General features: G+C 40.4%; 3 protein-coding genes across 3 annotated transcripts; all 3 read left to right on the top strand.

Moving 5' to 3' along the window:
* Window positions 1-3,352: 3,352 nt before the first annotated feature.
* Window positions 3,353-7,554, top strand: LOC122663757 (probable GABA transporter 2). The gene is made up of 7 exons (XM_043859399.1): window positions 3,353-3,449; window positions 3,591-3,821; window positions 4,929-5,026; window positions 5,874-6,060; window positions 6,222-6,352; window positions 6,755-6,991; window positions 7,117-7,554. Exons 1-7 carry the CDS (start codon window positions 3,362-3,364, stop codon window positions 7,504-7,506), a joined length of 1,362 nt encoding a protein of 453 aa, XP_043715334.1. The 5' UTR covers window positions 3,353-3,361; the 3' UTR covers window positions 7,507-7,554.
* An 829-nt stretch (window positions 7,555-8,383) lies between these two features.
* On the top strand, window positions 8,384-9,892 carry LOC122664982 (hydroquinone glucosyltransferase-like). Its single transcript, XM_043861027.1, has one exon. It carries the CDS (start codon window positions 8,395-8,397, stop codon window positions 9,829-9,831), a length of 1,437 nt encoding a protein of 478 aa, XP_043716962.1. The 5' UTR covers window positions 8,384-8,394; the 3' UTR covers window positions 9,832-9,892.
* Window positions 9,893-12,741: 2,849 nt separating this feature from the next.
* LOC122666075 (hydroquinone glucosyltransferase-like) lies at window positions 12,742-14,181 on the top strand. The gene has a single exon (XM_043862185.1). It carries the CDS (start codon window positions 12,742-12,744, stop codon window positions 14,179-14,181), a length of 1,440 nt encoding a protein of 479 aa, XP_043718120.1.
* The last annotated feature ends 2,405 nt before the right edge of the window (window positions 14,182-16,586 follow it).

Raw genomic sequence — 16,586 nt, 5'->3', positions numbered from 1 at the left:
ACGAATGCGTGTTAAAAGGATTATTTTTGGTGGAAAGTCTACTCAACCTCCTTGGAGACTTTGAGAGTGTTGATCGGGGAACAACAATGATGTTGACAGTTGAAGCCTAGATGAGGGTTTGGTAGGTCATGGTAACACAATCTCTTTATTTTTTCCTTCTTCTTCTTTATTTGGTTTTAGTTTTGGGAGAGGTTTTCCATGACGCAAGGGTAGGGTAATCTCTCACGCAACACTCTTTTGGTGTAGAGTAGAGAAGAGTATCATCCACATAAGATTAATATATTTGTGAAAAAAATTTATAATGAAATAACTCATGTGAGGAAAGAGGGCAATAGCACTGATGTCTAGGGATGTAAATGATTAGCCGAAATCCATATTCGTGTCCGTATCTGTTTAGCACTATCCGAACCCGTTTGAAAGCTAAACGGATACGGATACGGATAAGCTACAGTTATCCGAAAAGTTATATTTATATGTAAACGGATAAAATATTCGATCCGTATCCGTGTCCGTATTCGTTTAGCACTATTTGAATTCAAAAGCTAATTGGATGCAGATGCGGATGCGGATATAGCACTATCCGAGCTGAATCCGATCTGTTTACATCCCTACTGATATCCTGAGACTATGTGCATTCTTTAATTTCTTTGCCTTGTCGAAGATTTTCAATTAAAAAATTTATACAAAGTGGGGGCATAATATTTTAAGGTGATTTACATTGGGCTCAAACATCCTGTATAAGAATTTTTTTTTTTAGTGATTCATGAGGGAATACGATAATTTTGGTCCCAAAAAAAAAAATACACAAAAGGTAATTTTGGTATTTCAAAATATCAAGAAAAAAAGAGGTGGAAATTGAGGAAAAGGAAGTACATGTCATGAGCGTATACTTTACTCTCAGTCTTTTCTCTTCTCATTAAACATTTGGGTGGGTTTCTTTTATCTTGTCGATCTTTCCTCATTAAACATGTGGGTTTATTTTCTTTTTCTTCATTAAATATATTACTGCATGATTTAGCTTTTAAGATGTCAATATAAACAAATAGAAATATGGACAAAAAAATGCTTCCCAGAACTCTAGAGCCTGCATATGCATACTCACCAATGGGGGAATGCACGAGACTACCTTTTCATGGGGGCACATGAGGCACGCTGACCACGCGACTGGGTAGTGTATTTTTCACCTAGGGATTTTTTTATTGACACACCTTAAGATGTCAAATGATTTGTAATCATTTTGGGTAAATTACATTGTCATTTTCTGGGGTTTGTATTAAATACAGAGTGACCCCCTATGTTTTTAAATTATACAATCACACCCCCTAAGTGTATGGTGAGTAAACAGTGTTAAATAATACATTTTAAATACCAATTTTACCCTCTTCTAATATCATGTTAATACTCAGTGGACAATTTCAATTTTACCCTTTAACCCTTATGTTACAAAATCCTCTTTCTTCTCCGGCAACTTCCACTGTCCTCTTCGGCAACTCCACTGTCCTCTCCGGCAATCTGCGAGGGAGGAGCTCTCTGAAGGAAAAGGGCACGAAGACGAGAGCAGATGCAGAGTTGCAGTCCCATTTATAACTTTCCAATTCCAAAGCTTCCACTTTCCCACTTTCTCTTCTGTTCTCTTTTCACATCACAGAGAGAGAGAGAGAGGGAGCAGGTTCTAGAGATTACCAATACCACAGGGCCTAACCTCCCACCTCCTACCTCCAAAATTATTCATTTTTACGGAAAGAAAAGAAACCCTCCATTGTTGACTGAAGAACATACTTCACAACAATTCGTATCAGAAATAGATAGTCATCACAGAAAACTGAATCAAAATCAAAGAAAAGCAAAAAAGAAGAATAAGAGAAACATAGAAGACCATTAAAAACCTACCGAGTCCAATTAGACGGACTTCTCCTAAAATTTTGATCAGATCATCAGATAGAGATATCGGTAACTGATAACAATGTTGTCATTCGTTACTACAAATCGAAGGAAAGAGACCATTTTCTGGTGGATTTCGCTTTTGCAGAAAGAGGTTAGTCAATTGAGAGTAGAAACAATGTCTGCAAATAGAGAGAGAGAGCTCTTAAATGATTGAAATTATAGGAAGAAAGAGAGGATAAGCAACGAAGTTCTTTGTACGCCTCACGTATGTACGGTCCACCTCAAAAGGTAATCACAGGCATCAAATTTATGCCGCCCTTTTGATTTCTATGATCGAATTAGCATATTCTTCAATTTTGTTCCGATTTCCAGAAAGCATAAATACCCTAACCATCCGAACGCTTCTCTGTGTTTAGGAAAAACACATTTCTTCTTCAAAGTTTCAGCTTTTCAGGTGGTGGGGCTAGTGGGGTTGCAGAGAAGAAGAACGAGGGATGGTGATGGGTGGGTCCCATTAAATTTATTAAATTTATTTTTAGATAAAATTAAATAAAAAAAAAAATTGAACAATTAAGAGTATTTTAGTCATTTTAAGTCATGAATTACCAACACTATACCACTTAACGGTTATGATATAACGGAGTGGGGCTGTTTGTAACAACTAACCAAATCTCAAGAGGTGTGATTGTATAATTAAAAAATACAGGGGGTCGTTCAATATTTAACAAATCTCAGGAGGTGAGAGTGTAATTTTCCCTATTTTTTTATCCTTTTAGTATAACTTCGTTCTTTTTTTTGTTTTGCAATGGAGGTAGATATTGTAATTTCACTTATGTACTTTGATAATGACATAATATTAAGTTATTTTCAAAATATTTTTACAAATATTTTTATACCTTCCACTTAAAGAATTTTTGCAAATAAGGTAAAAGGGTAATTTAAAAAAAAATAGTTAAATTTTAAGAGAAAGAGAATGTCACCCAATGGCGCATGTAGTATACGCCAATTCTGCATCCATCCAGACACAAGAATGTGCAAAATGACTGTCACACCCCTGATTATTTTCATCTTTCCAAAGGCGATGGTCCCCTGTGTCTCTGAGCGTATGGGCGTTCATTCTCCAAAAGTTTAAATACAGATGTTGAGATGTCAGTTAAAGAGATCCTTTAATTTGTCAAGTGAATGAGAAAAATAGTATTTCAAAAGGAATTTGAGAAAATAAAAGGGAAATAGAGAGGACCAGAGAATTGATTCGATCTGGAGTCTTGGAATCTGGAAACTCTCAATTCAAAGAGGAGGAGGAGGTCTGAAGAGCAGAGGGCGAGTTGAGGGAACCGGCATCGTGTCGAGGCTTTTCATGCCAACGCCTTCCACTTTGAACCCCCATCTCTCAACCCATTTTCCTTCCTTCGTTGTATATATATTTGTATATTTGTATAACTCAACAGTACACAATATATAAAAACATTTGGTATTAATGGAAGAAGGAACTCCACCCGGATGTTTCCCGGCGGAGAATGGTCGAGAAGACGATGCTGGGGTTCAGTTTGTTCTTGAATCCAAAGGTAATTAATTAATTAATTAATTCAAAAAAATTTATTTCTACTTATTTCGATCCTCCTTCGATCTTCTTCTTTTCCGGTTTTGGATCAGAATACCTAAAAACTTGCTTTCTTTGTTTTGTAATTGAAATATGGGAATATTAGGAAAGTGGTGGCACGCAGGGTACCATCTGACGACGGCTATAGTAGGTCCGACGATATTGGCGTTGCCGTACACATTCAGTGGGATGGGGTGGACGGTGGGATTCTTCTGCCTAACGGTGATGGGACTCGTCACCTTTTATTCTTATTATCTAATGTCCAAGGTCCTTGATCACTGCGAGAAGCAAGGTCGCCGTCATTTCCGCTTCCGTGAACTGGCCGCCGACGTTTTCGGTAACTCTCTTTCCATTTCTCTCCTCTCCTTCTTCGACAGAGATAAGCTTTGTAAGGTCACAGTATCAGTGATAGTGTCACTTCTGTTTTTTTTTTGAGGATTTTCTTTCTTTATTATAATTTTCATCGTCATCTTCATTAAACTCCAAATTCAGAAGCCGATTCCTTTACGGCGATGTGTACAGCTCCATAGTTCCACTTCACGTCTTAGTGTTTAGCTCCCAATGCCCATCCTCTATGACAGCGATGGATAATCAAAGCCTCCCTCCCTCTATAGTCTATACTAAACAGTTCTGACTTCTGACAAAATACAAACCCTATTCAGTTTGATTTTTGTTTTGCTCTGCTTAGTCAAAAATTGAAATTTCACAAAAAAAAAATAAAAAAAATTTGTGAAACAGAATTTAAAAAAATATATATCTTTATTCAATGAAAAGTGGAAGTACATCCTAAGGACAGATATGATTGTGTACGCTAGGTTTGATATGCCTCAAAATGAAGCCCCATCGTACGGCTTAACCATAGAGGTTTAGGTGTTAAACACAAAACCTAAAATAGAACATTTATTTAATTATTATTGGCAATGGTTTTGTTGTTGATCCATTTTTTCTTATTTTTTCTTTCTATCATATGATTATGTGCCATTAATGTTGCGTGAGAGACGCCCATGATAATCTTTCCCATTAATACTGTGACGTTTACGGCTTAACTCTTGTGAAGCGCTAAACGCCAAAGTAATAGAAGACAAAATAGTCAATTACCAAAAAAAAACAAAGGAGTGAGATAGGTAGCTATGCACCATATGTTATCACTTTTATGTGTCTATATCTCTTTTCTTCCATGCAGTCTTGAAATAATTCTCTTACCTTTCAAAGGGATGAAGAGCGAGATAGACACATAAGATGCTAACAAAGAAAATATCACTAGCAAATCCATTTTACATGAATTTTATTATTCTCTCTTTTAGTCAAATATATGGATCATGTAGATGATATCTTTTTCAGAATAACCATTGGTGTGGGGTGCAGATTCTTAAAGACTAATCTGAAATTAGGTTGGATTAATATTTTATTTATGTAATCTACTTCGTTTTTTCCTTTTTGATAGGTGCCGGATGGATATTTTATTTTGTAATCATCATCCAGACGGCTGTCAACACCGGAGTTGCCATTGGTACTATATTGCTTTCTGGAGAATGTATTGAGGTACCCTTCACTCTTTAAGCTTGGATCATTTAAACTTGCTACCATTTAGAGTGCACAAAGGGACATTTATGGAAGTGAAAACATAAATGTCATCATCTGCCAATACGTGCATTTTGTGTATGTATGTGATCCAAGCCCTCCACCCTTAGATTAAAATCCTCTCCAGTGCTCGCATCTGTCAGTGCAATGCAATGCGGGCGTCAGAGCTCAACACTTGGTACATGTTACATCCAATAGTACCAAGCTCGATTGACCCAGGTTTTTCTTTTTTCTTTTCAAGCACACCATTGGATTTAGCATTTGCCAGGTATTGAACACTGATGCCCGCACTCGCAGATGTAGGAACCAAAGAGGATTTTTTTTCAATCCATTTCAAGACATTATTAATCACAGGCAAGGGTACTTACCCACACTGGTGGCGTAGGGGATGTCCCACACACAACACCAATTGAATGATGACAATCTCCACACTTTCGGCAGGGAAATCTTTTTCCCTATGAGAGAGAAAGAGGGCATGATGAGAATCTCTATACTTTGGGAAAGGGAATCTTTTTCCCTATTAGTATATGCATCGGGTAGATTTTAAACCTTTAATCCCTAATGACAATGGAAAAGGACGTGAGAGTCATATAGAGAAAGGGTCCGCAGACAAAGTTATTGGTCCCGAACTAGAAGCTTCAAGTCCCTTTCCAAAGCATATACACATCACTTGATGCCAAGTTTTATGAACATTTCCGCGGCATCCCCATCTATGAATCTACTCATATGTGATGTTTGTTCTCTTTCTTTCTTTCTTCTTCTTATGAATGGGAGACTAACCATGGAACTAAATTGTTGTTTGGACAAGATTGTCTACTCAAGTATTTTCCCGGATGGATCCTTGAAACTGTATGAGTTCATAGCAATGGTTACAGTGCTCATGATATTTCTCTCCCAATTTCCAAGCTTTCACTCTCTCAGACACATTAATCTCATCTCACTTCTTCTATGCCTCGGCTATACTTCTCTGGTGGTTGGTGCATGCATTCATGCAGGTAAATTATTGCCCAAAACCATTATTCCCTTTTCTTTTTCTTTTTTTTTCTGTTTTTGTAATTTCTTTATCTAACTATTGTTGACAAGTCTAACAAGTAATTAACTACAGATAAAACTAGCCTACTCTTTCTTTAAATCTTAATCTCTTATTCTTTTGCAGGTCTCTCCAACAATAGCCCTCCCAAAGACTACTCCTTAGACCCTTCAGAATCAACAAGAACATTCAATGCTTTCACTTCCATTTCCATTTTGGCTGCCATCTTTGGGAATGGGATACTACCAGAGATACAAGTAAGTTCGTTTTCACTGTGATTCATATCCAAAATTGAAGCTTAATTAAATGAAACATTTTCATTAAAATAATTGAAAAAATGTAACCCCTTTACTACATAATATTGTTGATTCTTCCTTATTGTCCCAACATTGTTAAAACTCCATGTTGTGGGGATTCGGTAGTGCTCACCCTTAAAAACTAGCTATTAAGGAGAAAGTGCCCTAGTCTTTATAAGCCTTCACATCGGGCTATTTCACATCCGATGCGAGAATTGAGATCGTTGTTTTCCTATGGAACTCCAACATTTAGGACTTGGGAGCCACCATCTAAAATACATTCCCCCTAATCCCCCCCCCCCCCCCAAATAAAAAAAAAAAATCAATGATTTTATGACTAATGCAATATTTGATTCTGTACAGGCTACCCTGGCTCCACCAGCTACAGGGAAGATGTTGAAAGGGCTCCTTATGTGTTATACTGTGATATTTTTCACCTTCTATTCATCCTCAATTTCTGGGTATTGGGCATTTGGAAACACAGTCAATTCGAACATTCTTAAGAGCCTATTGCCCGATAATGCACCTGCATTGGCTCCAGTATGGGTTATTGGCCTTGCAGTTATCTTTGTTCTCCTTCAACTCTTCGCCATTGGCCTGGTGAGCTTTCCAAAACTCACCTTCATAAGAATATTACAAAATCTGAGATTTGGGTCTCCTTAAAATTAAGTTGAGAACCCTTTTTATGGTTTCTAATTGCTTAATTTTTTCAATTATGAGGTTAGGTGTATTCTCAAGTTGCCTATGAGATCATGGAAAAGAAGTCAGCTGATGTGAATCAAGGGATGTTCTCTAAAAGAAACCTTATTCCAAGGCTACTGCTACGATCTCTGTACATAATATTCTGTGGGATTTTTGCTGCAATGCTACCATTCTTTGGAGATATAAATGGAGTTGTAGGATCCATTGGTTTCATTCCCTTGGATTTTGTACTCCCAATGCTTCTCTACAACATGACCTTTAAACCATCAAGAACATCCTTCACCTTTTGGTTCAATGTCTCCATCATGTTTGTCTTCACTGGGGTAGGTTTTCTAGGTGCCTTCTCTTCTATAAGGCAGCTCGTCCTTGATGCAAGCAGTTTCAAGCTCTTCAGTAGCAATGTTGTTGATTGATCATGTCTACAAGGATCCATTTTCATGCAAGAATTACTGCTGTGACAAGAAGCACTTGTAATTCTTTGATGGCTGCTTCAAGACACAACACATTGAGAAGTTAAAACAAGACTCTCTGTCTGTGTCTTCTGCAAATTAGTTTCAAAGGGAATTATACGAATTTTCTGTAACATATTCCACTGAGGTCGGATGGAGAGGTTCATTTGGCCAGTAGATGGGTTACTTACTGGGTCATAAATTGTAACTTGTGATGATGAATATAATGCAATTACAGGTATGAAGGCATAGATAGACATGATTCTAACTAGTGTGGGCACTTGTAGCATTTGTAACCGACCATGAGATCAGGGAAAAGATACATGAACATAATTAAATTTTTACTGCAATTGCTCTCCATCAACTAGGAGGTTAAACAAACAAGCCCCCGCCGGCAGAGACCGTAGGAGCACGACGACAGAGATACTAAAGTTGAAAATTGAAATAACAGAAGCAAAACCCCCATCGATCTCTTCACCTTCGGTTTGCCCCAATTCGGTCCTTGATTGTTATATGACTCAAGAACAGTCAAGGTGGTAGACCCGCCAACTTAGGGGATTATGTTAAGTAACAGGATTTAGTTATTAGGAGTTGAGATGATTCAAAGAATTGGTTAGTCAGTTTGGTATGGTGTGGTTGTATAAAAACAGAGGAGGAGGATTCAAAGAATTGGTTCGTTATGTTCTTGTTATCTCTGTAAATTCTAGGAGGTTAATTACTAGCTACTACCCTCTCTCGAAGTAGTAGTAGAATCCCTTCTTTGAATTCTCTTGTACCAAATTGTTCAAAGAGAGCTAATACTGTAACATTGTAATGTTCAACAACTTTTTTTGCAGAGTAGCCAGCAGCACCATGGAAGAAGCAAGAACTGATCAACAAACTCCCCGTCTTATCCTTCTACCCAGTCCAGGAATTGGACACATTATCCCTCTCGCCGAGTTCGCCAAACGACTCATCCTCATCCACAAATTCGCCGTCACCTTCATCATCCCAACCGACGGTAACCCTTCCAAAGCACAGCAAGATATCCTTGATTCCCTCCCTAAATCCATCAATTACATCTATCTCACCCCTGTCGATTTCTCTGACCTACCCCATGATTCCATGATTGAAACCCGCATCACCCTAACAATTTCTCGTTCCCTCAATTCTCTCCGTGAAACCTTGAAGCTCTTCTCCGCAATTTATCGCATCGCTGCATTAGTTGTCGATATCCTAAGCACTGATGCTTTCGATATAGCCAAGGAATTCCATATTTCCCCTTACCTCTTCTTTCCCTCCACAGCTATGTGTCTTTCATTGACGCTCCATCTGCCAAAGCTCCATGAGATGTACAGTGGAGAGTTTAGAGACATGCCTGAGCCACTGAAATTGCCCGGGTGTGTGCCGATTCTTGGAACTGATTTGCCGGATCCGTTGCAAGAAAGTAGCAACAACGATGCCTATCAGTTGTGTCTCTACCAGTCCAAACGTTATAGGATGGCTGAGGGTATTCTCATAAATACCTTCCCGGGCCTGGAAAGAGGCGCTCTCAAGGCTTTGAAGGATGGGTCGGATCCAACCATCCCACCGGTCTACCCGGTTGGACCGCTCATCCGGAAGGGTTTGAAGGCTGAAGTCAATGATGATCTGAAATGTCTGAGGTGGTTGGACGACCAGCCAACCGGTTCGGTTCTATTTGTGTCCTTTGGGAGTGGTGGGACCCTCTCCATGGAGCAGCAAACCGAATTGGCCTTAGGATTGGAGCTGAGTGAGAAAAATTTTTTATGGGTCATCAAGAGCCCAATTCAATCCTCAGCAAATGCCTCCTACTTTAATGCCCGAAGCATACAAGACCCATTTGCTTTCTTGCCTGAAGGGTTCTTGGAGAGGACCAAAGGGAGGGGTATAGTGGTGTCTTCATGGGCCCCTCAAGTACAAGTGCTTAGCCATGGTTCGACCGGAGGGTTCATCACCCACTGCGGGTGGAACTCTACCCTTGAGAGCGTGGTACATGGTGTGCCCTTGATTGCGTGGCCTCTCTTTGCAGAACAGAGGATGAACTCAAAGATGCTGGTGGAGGATTTGAAGGTGGCACTCAGGCCCAAAGTAGAAGAAAATGGAGTAGTGGGGCGAATTGAAATTGCGACCACTGTGAAATGCCTCATGGAAGGAGAAGAAGGAAAGAGAATTCGAAAGCAGATGAGAGTCTTCCAGGATCTAGCAGAGAAGGCTCTCTCTGAGGATGCGTACACATCAAAATCACTCTCGGAGGTGGCACAAAAGTGGAAGTCTCACGTTGCCATTTGATCTACAATCCAATTTCTCTCCACCCTTGGGGAAGAAAGAATCTCTTCATCCACCCATTTGACCCTTTCTATGATTGGATAAGGATATTTTAGACCATGAACTTCACGGGAGGGAGTTAAAGATGAATCCAGTCTCCAATCCTAGCGTCACATCTTATATTTTCCATCATTGGTGAAAGGAAACTTAATCCTTCGATTTATCTATTTTGTATGTGTTTGTGTTCTAGAGTACTATATACACTTTCAAAAAAAAAGATGACAATGGTGAGGATTTTTGTTTATGGTATGTGTTCTTTATGGGAGAGCGTGGCTCCTACGTACACATGAGCAAATGAAAACATGCGCATTAGCATCTTGGGCGAAACACTCACCTACAAAAAACTTTCTTCGTATTATTTATAACCATACTTTAACATATGGTTGAATTTGTCATATTGAAAAATAATGGTCCCAAAATCTGTATCTTTAGGATGTTATCTCCTCACCTAATAATCTCAAGCTCCATCACTTTTATTCATGCATCAAATTCCAGTCCAAGCTTCTTATTAAAAAAAAAACATATCAGTCCAAGCTGATTTTTTTTTGGTAATGTACATGTACCTCCCTTGAGATATCATGTAATTACAAAATTACTCATAAATTTTGGATATTTATGTATATCATCTTTGCTTTTCAAAATAATTAATAAGTAAACCCATTTTGTTAATCTGGGATTAAAAACGTTAAAATATATTATATATTGATGAAATTTCCCTTCCTACTAAAATAAACCTCTTCTTCCTGGGTCTAAAAACGTTGGAATATATATATATTATATATTATACTCCCAATGTTTCTCTACAACACGACTTCCTGGGTGCCATTTTCTTCTATAAGGAAGCTGGTAACCTTGATGCAAACTGTTTCAAGGTCTTCAGTAGCGACAACACATCACGACATGTCACATTTGATGAAACCCTTTTTCCATATGCCATCATCAAAACCACTTTTAATCCCAACCAACCAACCAATTCACAGAGTCTCCGATCCTCTTATTGTCACAAGTGACAAAATTATATCAAAAACTCCACCACGAAAACCAACTTCTATCACCAATACCCCCACAACAAAACCCACTTGCCGTTGTCCCACATGATAGCACTATGGTGCAAGCCCTACCAACCGTGACCCAGCCACAAGCACGGGTACCTCATCCAATGATGACACGGCTTCCGTCTGATGTTACAAAACCAGTGGCAAAATTGAACTTAATGGCCACCAACCACCCAATATCCACTGTGTTGCTATCGGATTTGGCCCCAATTGATGAAGAGCCCACTTCCTACACCAAGGCTAGTAAACATCCTAAATGGAGGGTATAGCGATGACTGACGAGTTCAATGTTCTCTTTAAAAATGGCACGTGGTAGTTGATTTCGTTTGAACCATCAATAATTTTAATGGGCAACAAATGGGTATATCGCATCAAGAGAAATTCAGTTGGGTCGATTAATCTGTATAGAGCACGTCTAGTGACTTAAGGGTTCCATCAACGTGAAGGTATGCATCACTTTGACATGTTCAATGTCGTTATCAAGCCTGCAATTATAAGAATTGTGTTGTCAATTGCAGTCTCAAATGGATGGGTATTTCGACAGTTAGACATCCAAAATGCATTTGCAAGAGCAGGTTTTCATGACCATAACTAATTGGTTATGTGACCATTGCATCAAAGCACATCTTCAATGTTGTTGTATAAAAATATATTATATAATAGAGGGTCGGGTTGGCTCTGCCAAGGTTGAGGTCTCAATCCAGGTCCAGTCCAGTCTTGCCAGGGTCATACAAATATCAAACCCACCTTGACCCTTGCTTATCCCCAAGCTTGACCCAGCCTATCCGGGCTCAGGGAAGGTTTGAGCGGGCTCGAGTTGGCCGGGTTTTTTTTGACACCCATATGGTTGACAGATAGCATAGAAGCCATGGTTCTCAGTGTTGATATTGCATCGCACGTATCAGGTGATACGTATCAATTTTGCTAGTCACTGATACCAATACTGTGCCGATATCATATCACTAGCACAGTAAAGACAATAGGTAAAATGGTCTGTAAACTCATATTTTAAAGAAGATTTAGGGATATTTTTATCTAATACAATCGATCGAGGCTGATATTATAACAGTATCGTATCGATCTTGCAAGTTAACGATACTTATTCCGATACCGTGCACTAAAACCATGGTGGAAGCACATAAACTAAAAATTAAAACTTGAAAGATAAGTAAAGCCCAACAATCATTTTCCTATTAAAACAAACAAGACAACCTCAAGCGGGTTGCTCAGTTGGCAAAAACCAACGCCTCGTAAAGAAGAGGTCATGAGTTCAACGCTCCTTGGGCCCAACTATCAAAAAAAAAAAAAAAAAAAAAAAAAAAAAAATCCGACCACCAGAATTCATGGGCGTAGGCGAGTCCGGATCAGCGAGCGTAGATAGATCTGACAAATTATCAAACAAAAAAAAGAAGATAGATCTGACCCCTCCATGTGGGGCGTGGGTCCCACATCCTAGAGGCGGTTCCCAATTCCACAGTCCTATAGAAGGCCAGATTTGTCCCCACCCGTTCCCATGCGGAGAGCAATCCTTTTCCCGGCGCAGGACCACAGACTAATAGTTCAAACTTTCTTTTGGAAAGAAGTACACACAGTAGCTCAAAAGGGTTAGAGCACAACCACAGAGACAAAGTAATGATTTTTGTTTTTCGGGACAAAGTGCACGCGTACTCAAGAAGGTTAACAACCGTTCTGAACCAGCTCAAAAAAGTTAACCCAACAATCTCTATATAAGCAGCCCATCTCATCTCTTCACTCTCGCTTTGCCCCAAGTCACACCATTTGCTCCGTCAACAACACAACTTGCAGAGAAGCCACCACCATGGAAGAAGCACCAATTACTGACCAACAAGCTCTTCCCCTTGTTATCCTTCTACCCAGTCCAGGGATTGGCCATATCATCCCTCTCACCGAGCTCGCCAAACGACTCATTCTCCAAAACTTCGCCGTCACCTTCACCATCCCAAACGACGGTAACCCTGCCAAAGCTCAGCAAGATGTCTTTGATGCCCTCCCTCAATCCATCAATTACATCTATCTCACCCCTGTCGATTTCTCTGACCTACCCGATGATGCCAGGCTTGAAACCATCATCAACCAAACAACTTCTCGTTCCCTCAATTCTCTCCGTGAAACCTTAAACAACATTTCTGCAACTCATCACATCGTTGCCATGGTAGTTGATTCCTTCAGCACTGATGCTTTCGATGTGGCCAACGAACTCAATATTCCCCCATACCTCTTCTTCTCAGCTGATGCTCTGCTTCTTTCGTTGACACTCCATGTCCCAAAGATGGATGAGATGTACAGTGGAGAGTACAGAGACATGCCCGAACCACTCAAATTACCCGGTTGTGTCCCGATTCTTCCAGCTAATTTGACGTCTCCATTGCAGGATAGAAGCAACGATGCCTACAAGTCGTGTCTCTACCACTACAAACGTTATAGGATGGCTCAGGGTATTCTGCTAAATAGCTTCGATGGCGTGGAAGGACGCGCTATCAAGGCTTTGAACGATGGGTCGGACCCAACCATCCCACCGGTCTACCCGATTGGACCGCTCATCAGGAAGGGTTTGAAGGCTGGGGCCGATGATGATGATGTGGAATGTCTGCGTTGGTTGGACGACCAGCCAACCGGTTCGGTTCTATTCGTATCCTTTGGGAGTGGTGGGACCCTCTCCATGGAACAGCAAACCGAATTGGCCTTTGGATTGGAGCTGAGTGAGCAACAATTTTTATGGGTCATCAAGAGCCCAGTTCAAAACAAATCAAATGCCTGCTACTTTAATCCTCGAAGCATACAAGACCCATTTGATTTCTTGCCTGAGGGGTTCTTGGAGAGGACAAAAGGGAGGGGCTTAGTGGTGCCTTCATGGGCTCCTCAAGTACGAGTGCTTAGCCATGGTTCGACCGGAGGGTTCATCACCCACTGCGGGTGGAACTCAATCATCGAGAGCGTGGTACATGGTGTGCCTTTCATTGCGTGGCCTCTCTTTGCAGAACAGAGAATGAATTCTCAACTGCTGGTGGAGGATTTGAAGGTGGCAATCAAGCCCAAAGCAGAGGAAAATGGAGTAGTGGGACGAGCTGAGATTGCGGCCATTATTAAATGCCTCATGGAAGGAGATGAAGGAAAGAGAATTCAAAAGCGGATGAAAGAACTCCAGGCTACAGCTAAGCAGGTTCTCTCTGAGGATGGGTACACACCAAAAGCACTATTAGAGGTGGCACAGAAGTGGAAAACTCACGTTGCCATTTGATCTCCGATCCAATTTCTCTCTACCCTTGGTGAAGAAAGATTCTCTTCATCCACCAATCTCACCCTCTGAATGGATTGGAGAAGTGTATTTCGTCAAACCATAAATAATAATAGTGGACGAGAGTTAATGATGATTCCAATGTCCAATCATAGCATCGCATCATCTATTTTTGTCATCGGTGAAGGGAGACCTAATCCTTTGATTTATCTATTTTGTAATTCTCTATGGTTGTGTTTATGATATTGTGAAACAATGGTCCTACAAACCTCATATATAGAGGGAATAATAATTCCATTTATGTGATGTATTGCTCCAAACCATAGACTCCCTTAGTTACCAGGTGTGTCATCAAACTTTTGTCATTATTATATTGGGTTTTTTACAATTATCATCCTAAAATCTTTTATATTTACTATTATCCCCTCAAAAACTTTGAAACAACTGTTACCCTCCCCTGTTGCATACTAATTACTAACTGACCACCACCGTTACAGACCCGTAACAGAGGAGGTTAATCGTGAGAGCGTGCCGTTATCACGGATTTTTTAGGACCGAAATGCCCTTTTTGGGGTGGTAATTGTAAAAAACTCGCACCCCATCACCGTCCCTTCTCCTTCTTCTTCATGACAAAATCCAACAGATTAAGTTCAGTTGTTGTGGTAACCCATTCTCACCTTGATCTCCCTGAAAGGAATGAGTAAACACTTTTCGAGCTTCGAATCCAAAACCAAAAGGCGTGCTGCCAACTTGAAATTTCTATTTGTTGCTGCTAACGCATTCATGTTGATCCAAGAACCGAACGGAAAACTAAGCACCAAAAAAACAAAAACAAAAAAAATCCATTGAATCTCAATACAAAATGAAGCATTTCTATCAAACATAACATTACTGTCACCAAAAAAACAAGACCTATTTTTTGATTCTCAGTACAAAATGAAGAACTTGTACCAAAAATAAGATTATTGTCTGTTTCTTTTCCCCACCCACTCCATATTCCGCTAAATGGGCAAGTGGGTATCTTACCAGAAGCTTTTAAGTTTGAAAGTGTTACAGGTGATGTCTCCCAAGGAAGAGGAACGAAATCCCAAGAATGATGAGAACCTGAGACTTCAGAATATGAGGAAGGAAAAGAGTAAGATTGAAAAAGAAAGAAGCAGAGGTAAATAGGTAATGGTTACCGCCGGTTACCTCACCAAATGGAATGGTAAAAAACCCTATCAATTCAATCAGGTAAAAAGAATTGGATTTCATAAAACCATGAAGAAGAAAAAGCTCTGCAAATCTAAACTACTCTCTCTCTCTTCTCTGTTTCTATCAGTTATCGTTGGTTATAACAAAACTCACTAACAAAGAACTGTATCTCCAAAATCAAATATGACATAAATTCATAAATTCACAAAAACAAGGCTTCAAGAAACTAAAAACTGCCATGGATCATCTTCAATTGATCGTCTCTACTCTTATAAACGGGAGGGGAAGAAATCTGTCAGGTTGAGAACTTTTGAACACGATGCAATCGCCCTCTCTGCTGGGAAATGAAATCCGTCATGTTACCATGCTAAGTAGGCTTTCTGAAAATGATGCAATCGCCTCTCTGCAACCTCAGCCCCCGCAATCGCTGATCTCTACAACCCCCGGGCCTGCAACTCATCTTCTCTGCTGCAACTGCACTTACTCTCATTCACTGTCCCTCCTCAGCCCTCACTCTCCCTCCTCTGGAGCTTGGTGGAGAAGGCAATGGCAACCCAATTGGGCTGGGACGAAGACCACTGCAGCTGCTCGATCTCGGCTCCAGCAGTGTAAGCGAGGATGGGATCGAGGCCACCCTCGACGGGCCGGCCCATGGAGGAGAGATCCCAAATTAAGGCCTGGGAATCGTCGCCGACAGTGCAGATGTGGCAAGAACTGTGCGGAGCCCAGGCGATGGCGTTGACGCTGGCTCGGTGCCTCTGCAACTCAAAGAAGAAGAAAAAAAGGAAGGAGAAGAAGGAGGTGGAGAAGGGACGGTGGTGGGGTGGGAGTTTTTTACAATTACCACCCCAAAAAGGGCATTTTGGTCTTAAAAAATCCATGACAATGGCACACTCTCACGACTAACCCCCTCCATTACGAGTCTGTAATGGTGGGGTCAGCTAGTTATTAAGTATGCAATAGGTGAGGATAACAGTTGTTTCAAAATTTTTGGGGTGGGCGTAATAGTAAATATGAAAGATTTTGGGATGATAATTGTAAAAAACCCTATTATATTTTAGGGTTGGTATTCTCTATGAGGGAGCGTGGCCCCTACGTACACATGGGCAAACGAGAGCATGCATGTTGGCATCTTGGGGTGATGGATTTCCACCTTTCATGGGGGCAGAGCGGTTATTTCCCCCCCTCCCTCTGTGTCTGGGCTTGGGCAGTAC

Source organism: Telopea speciosissima, chromosome 6 (assembly GCF_018873765.1).
Source record: "Telopea speciosissima isolate NSW1024214 ecotype Mountain lineage chromosome 6, Tspe_v1, whole genome shotgun sequence".
Lineage (NCBI taxonomy): Eukaryota > Viridiplantae > Streptophyta > Magnoliopsida > Proteales > Proteaceae > Telopea > Telopea speciosissima.
The sequence above is the reverse complement of the archived record's forward strand: the minus strand, read 5'-3'. Positions and strand labels throughout refer to the sequence as shown.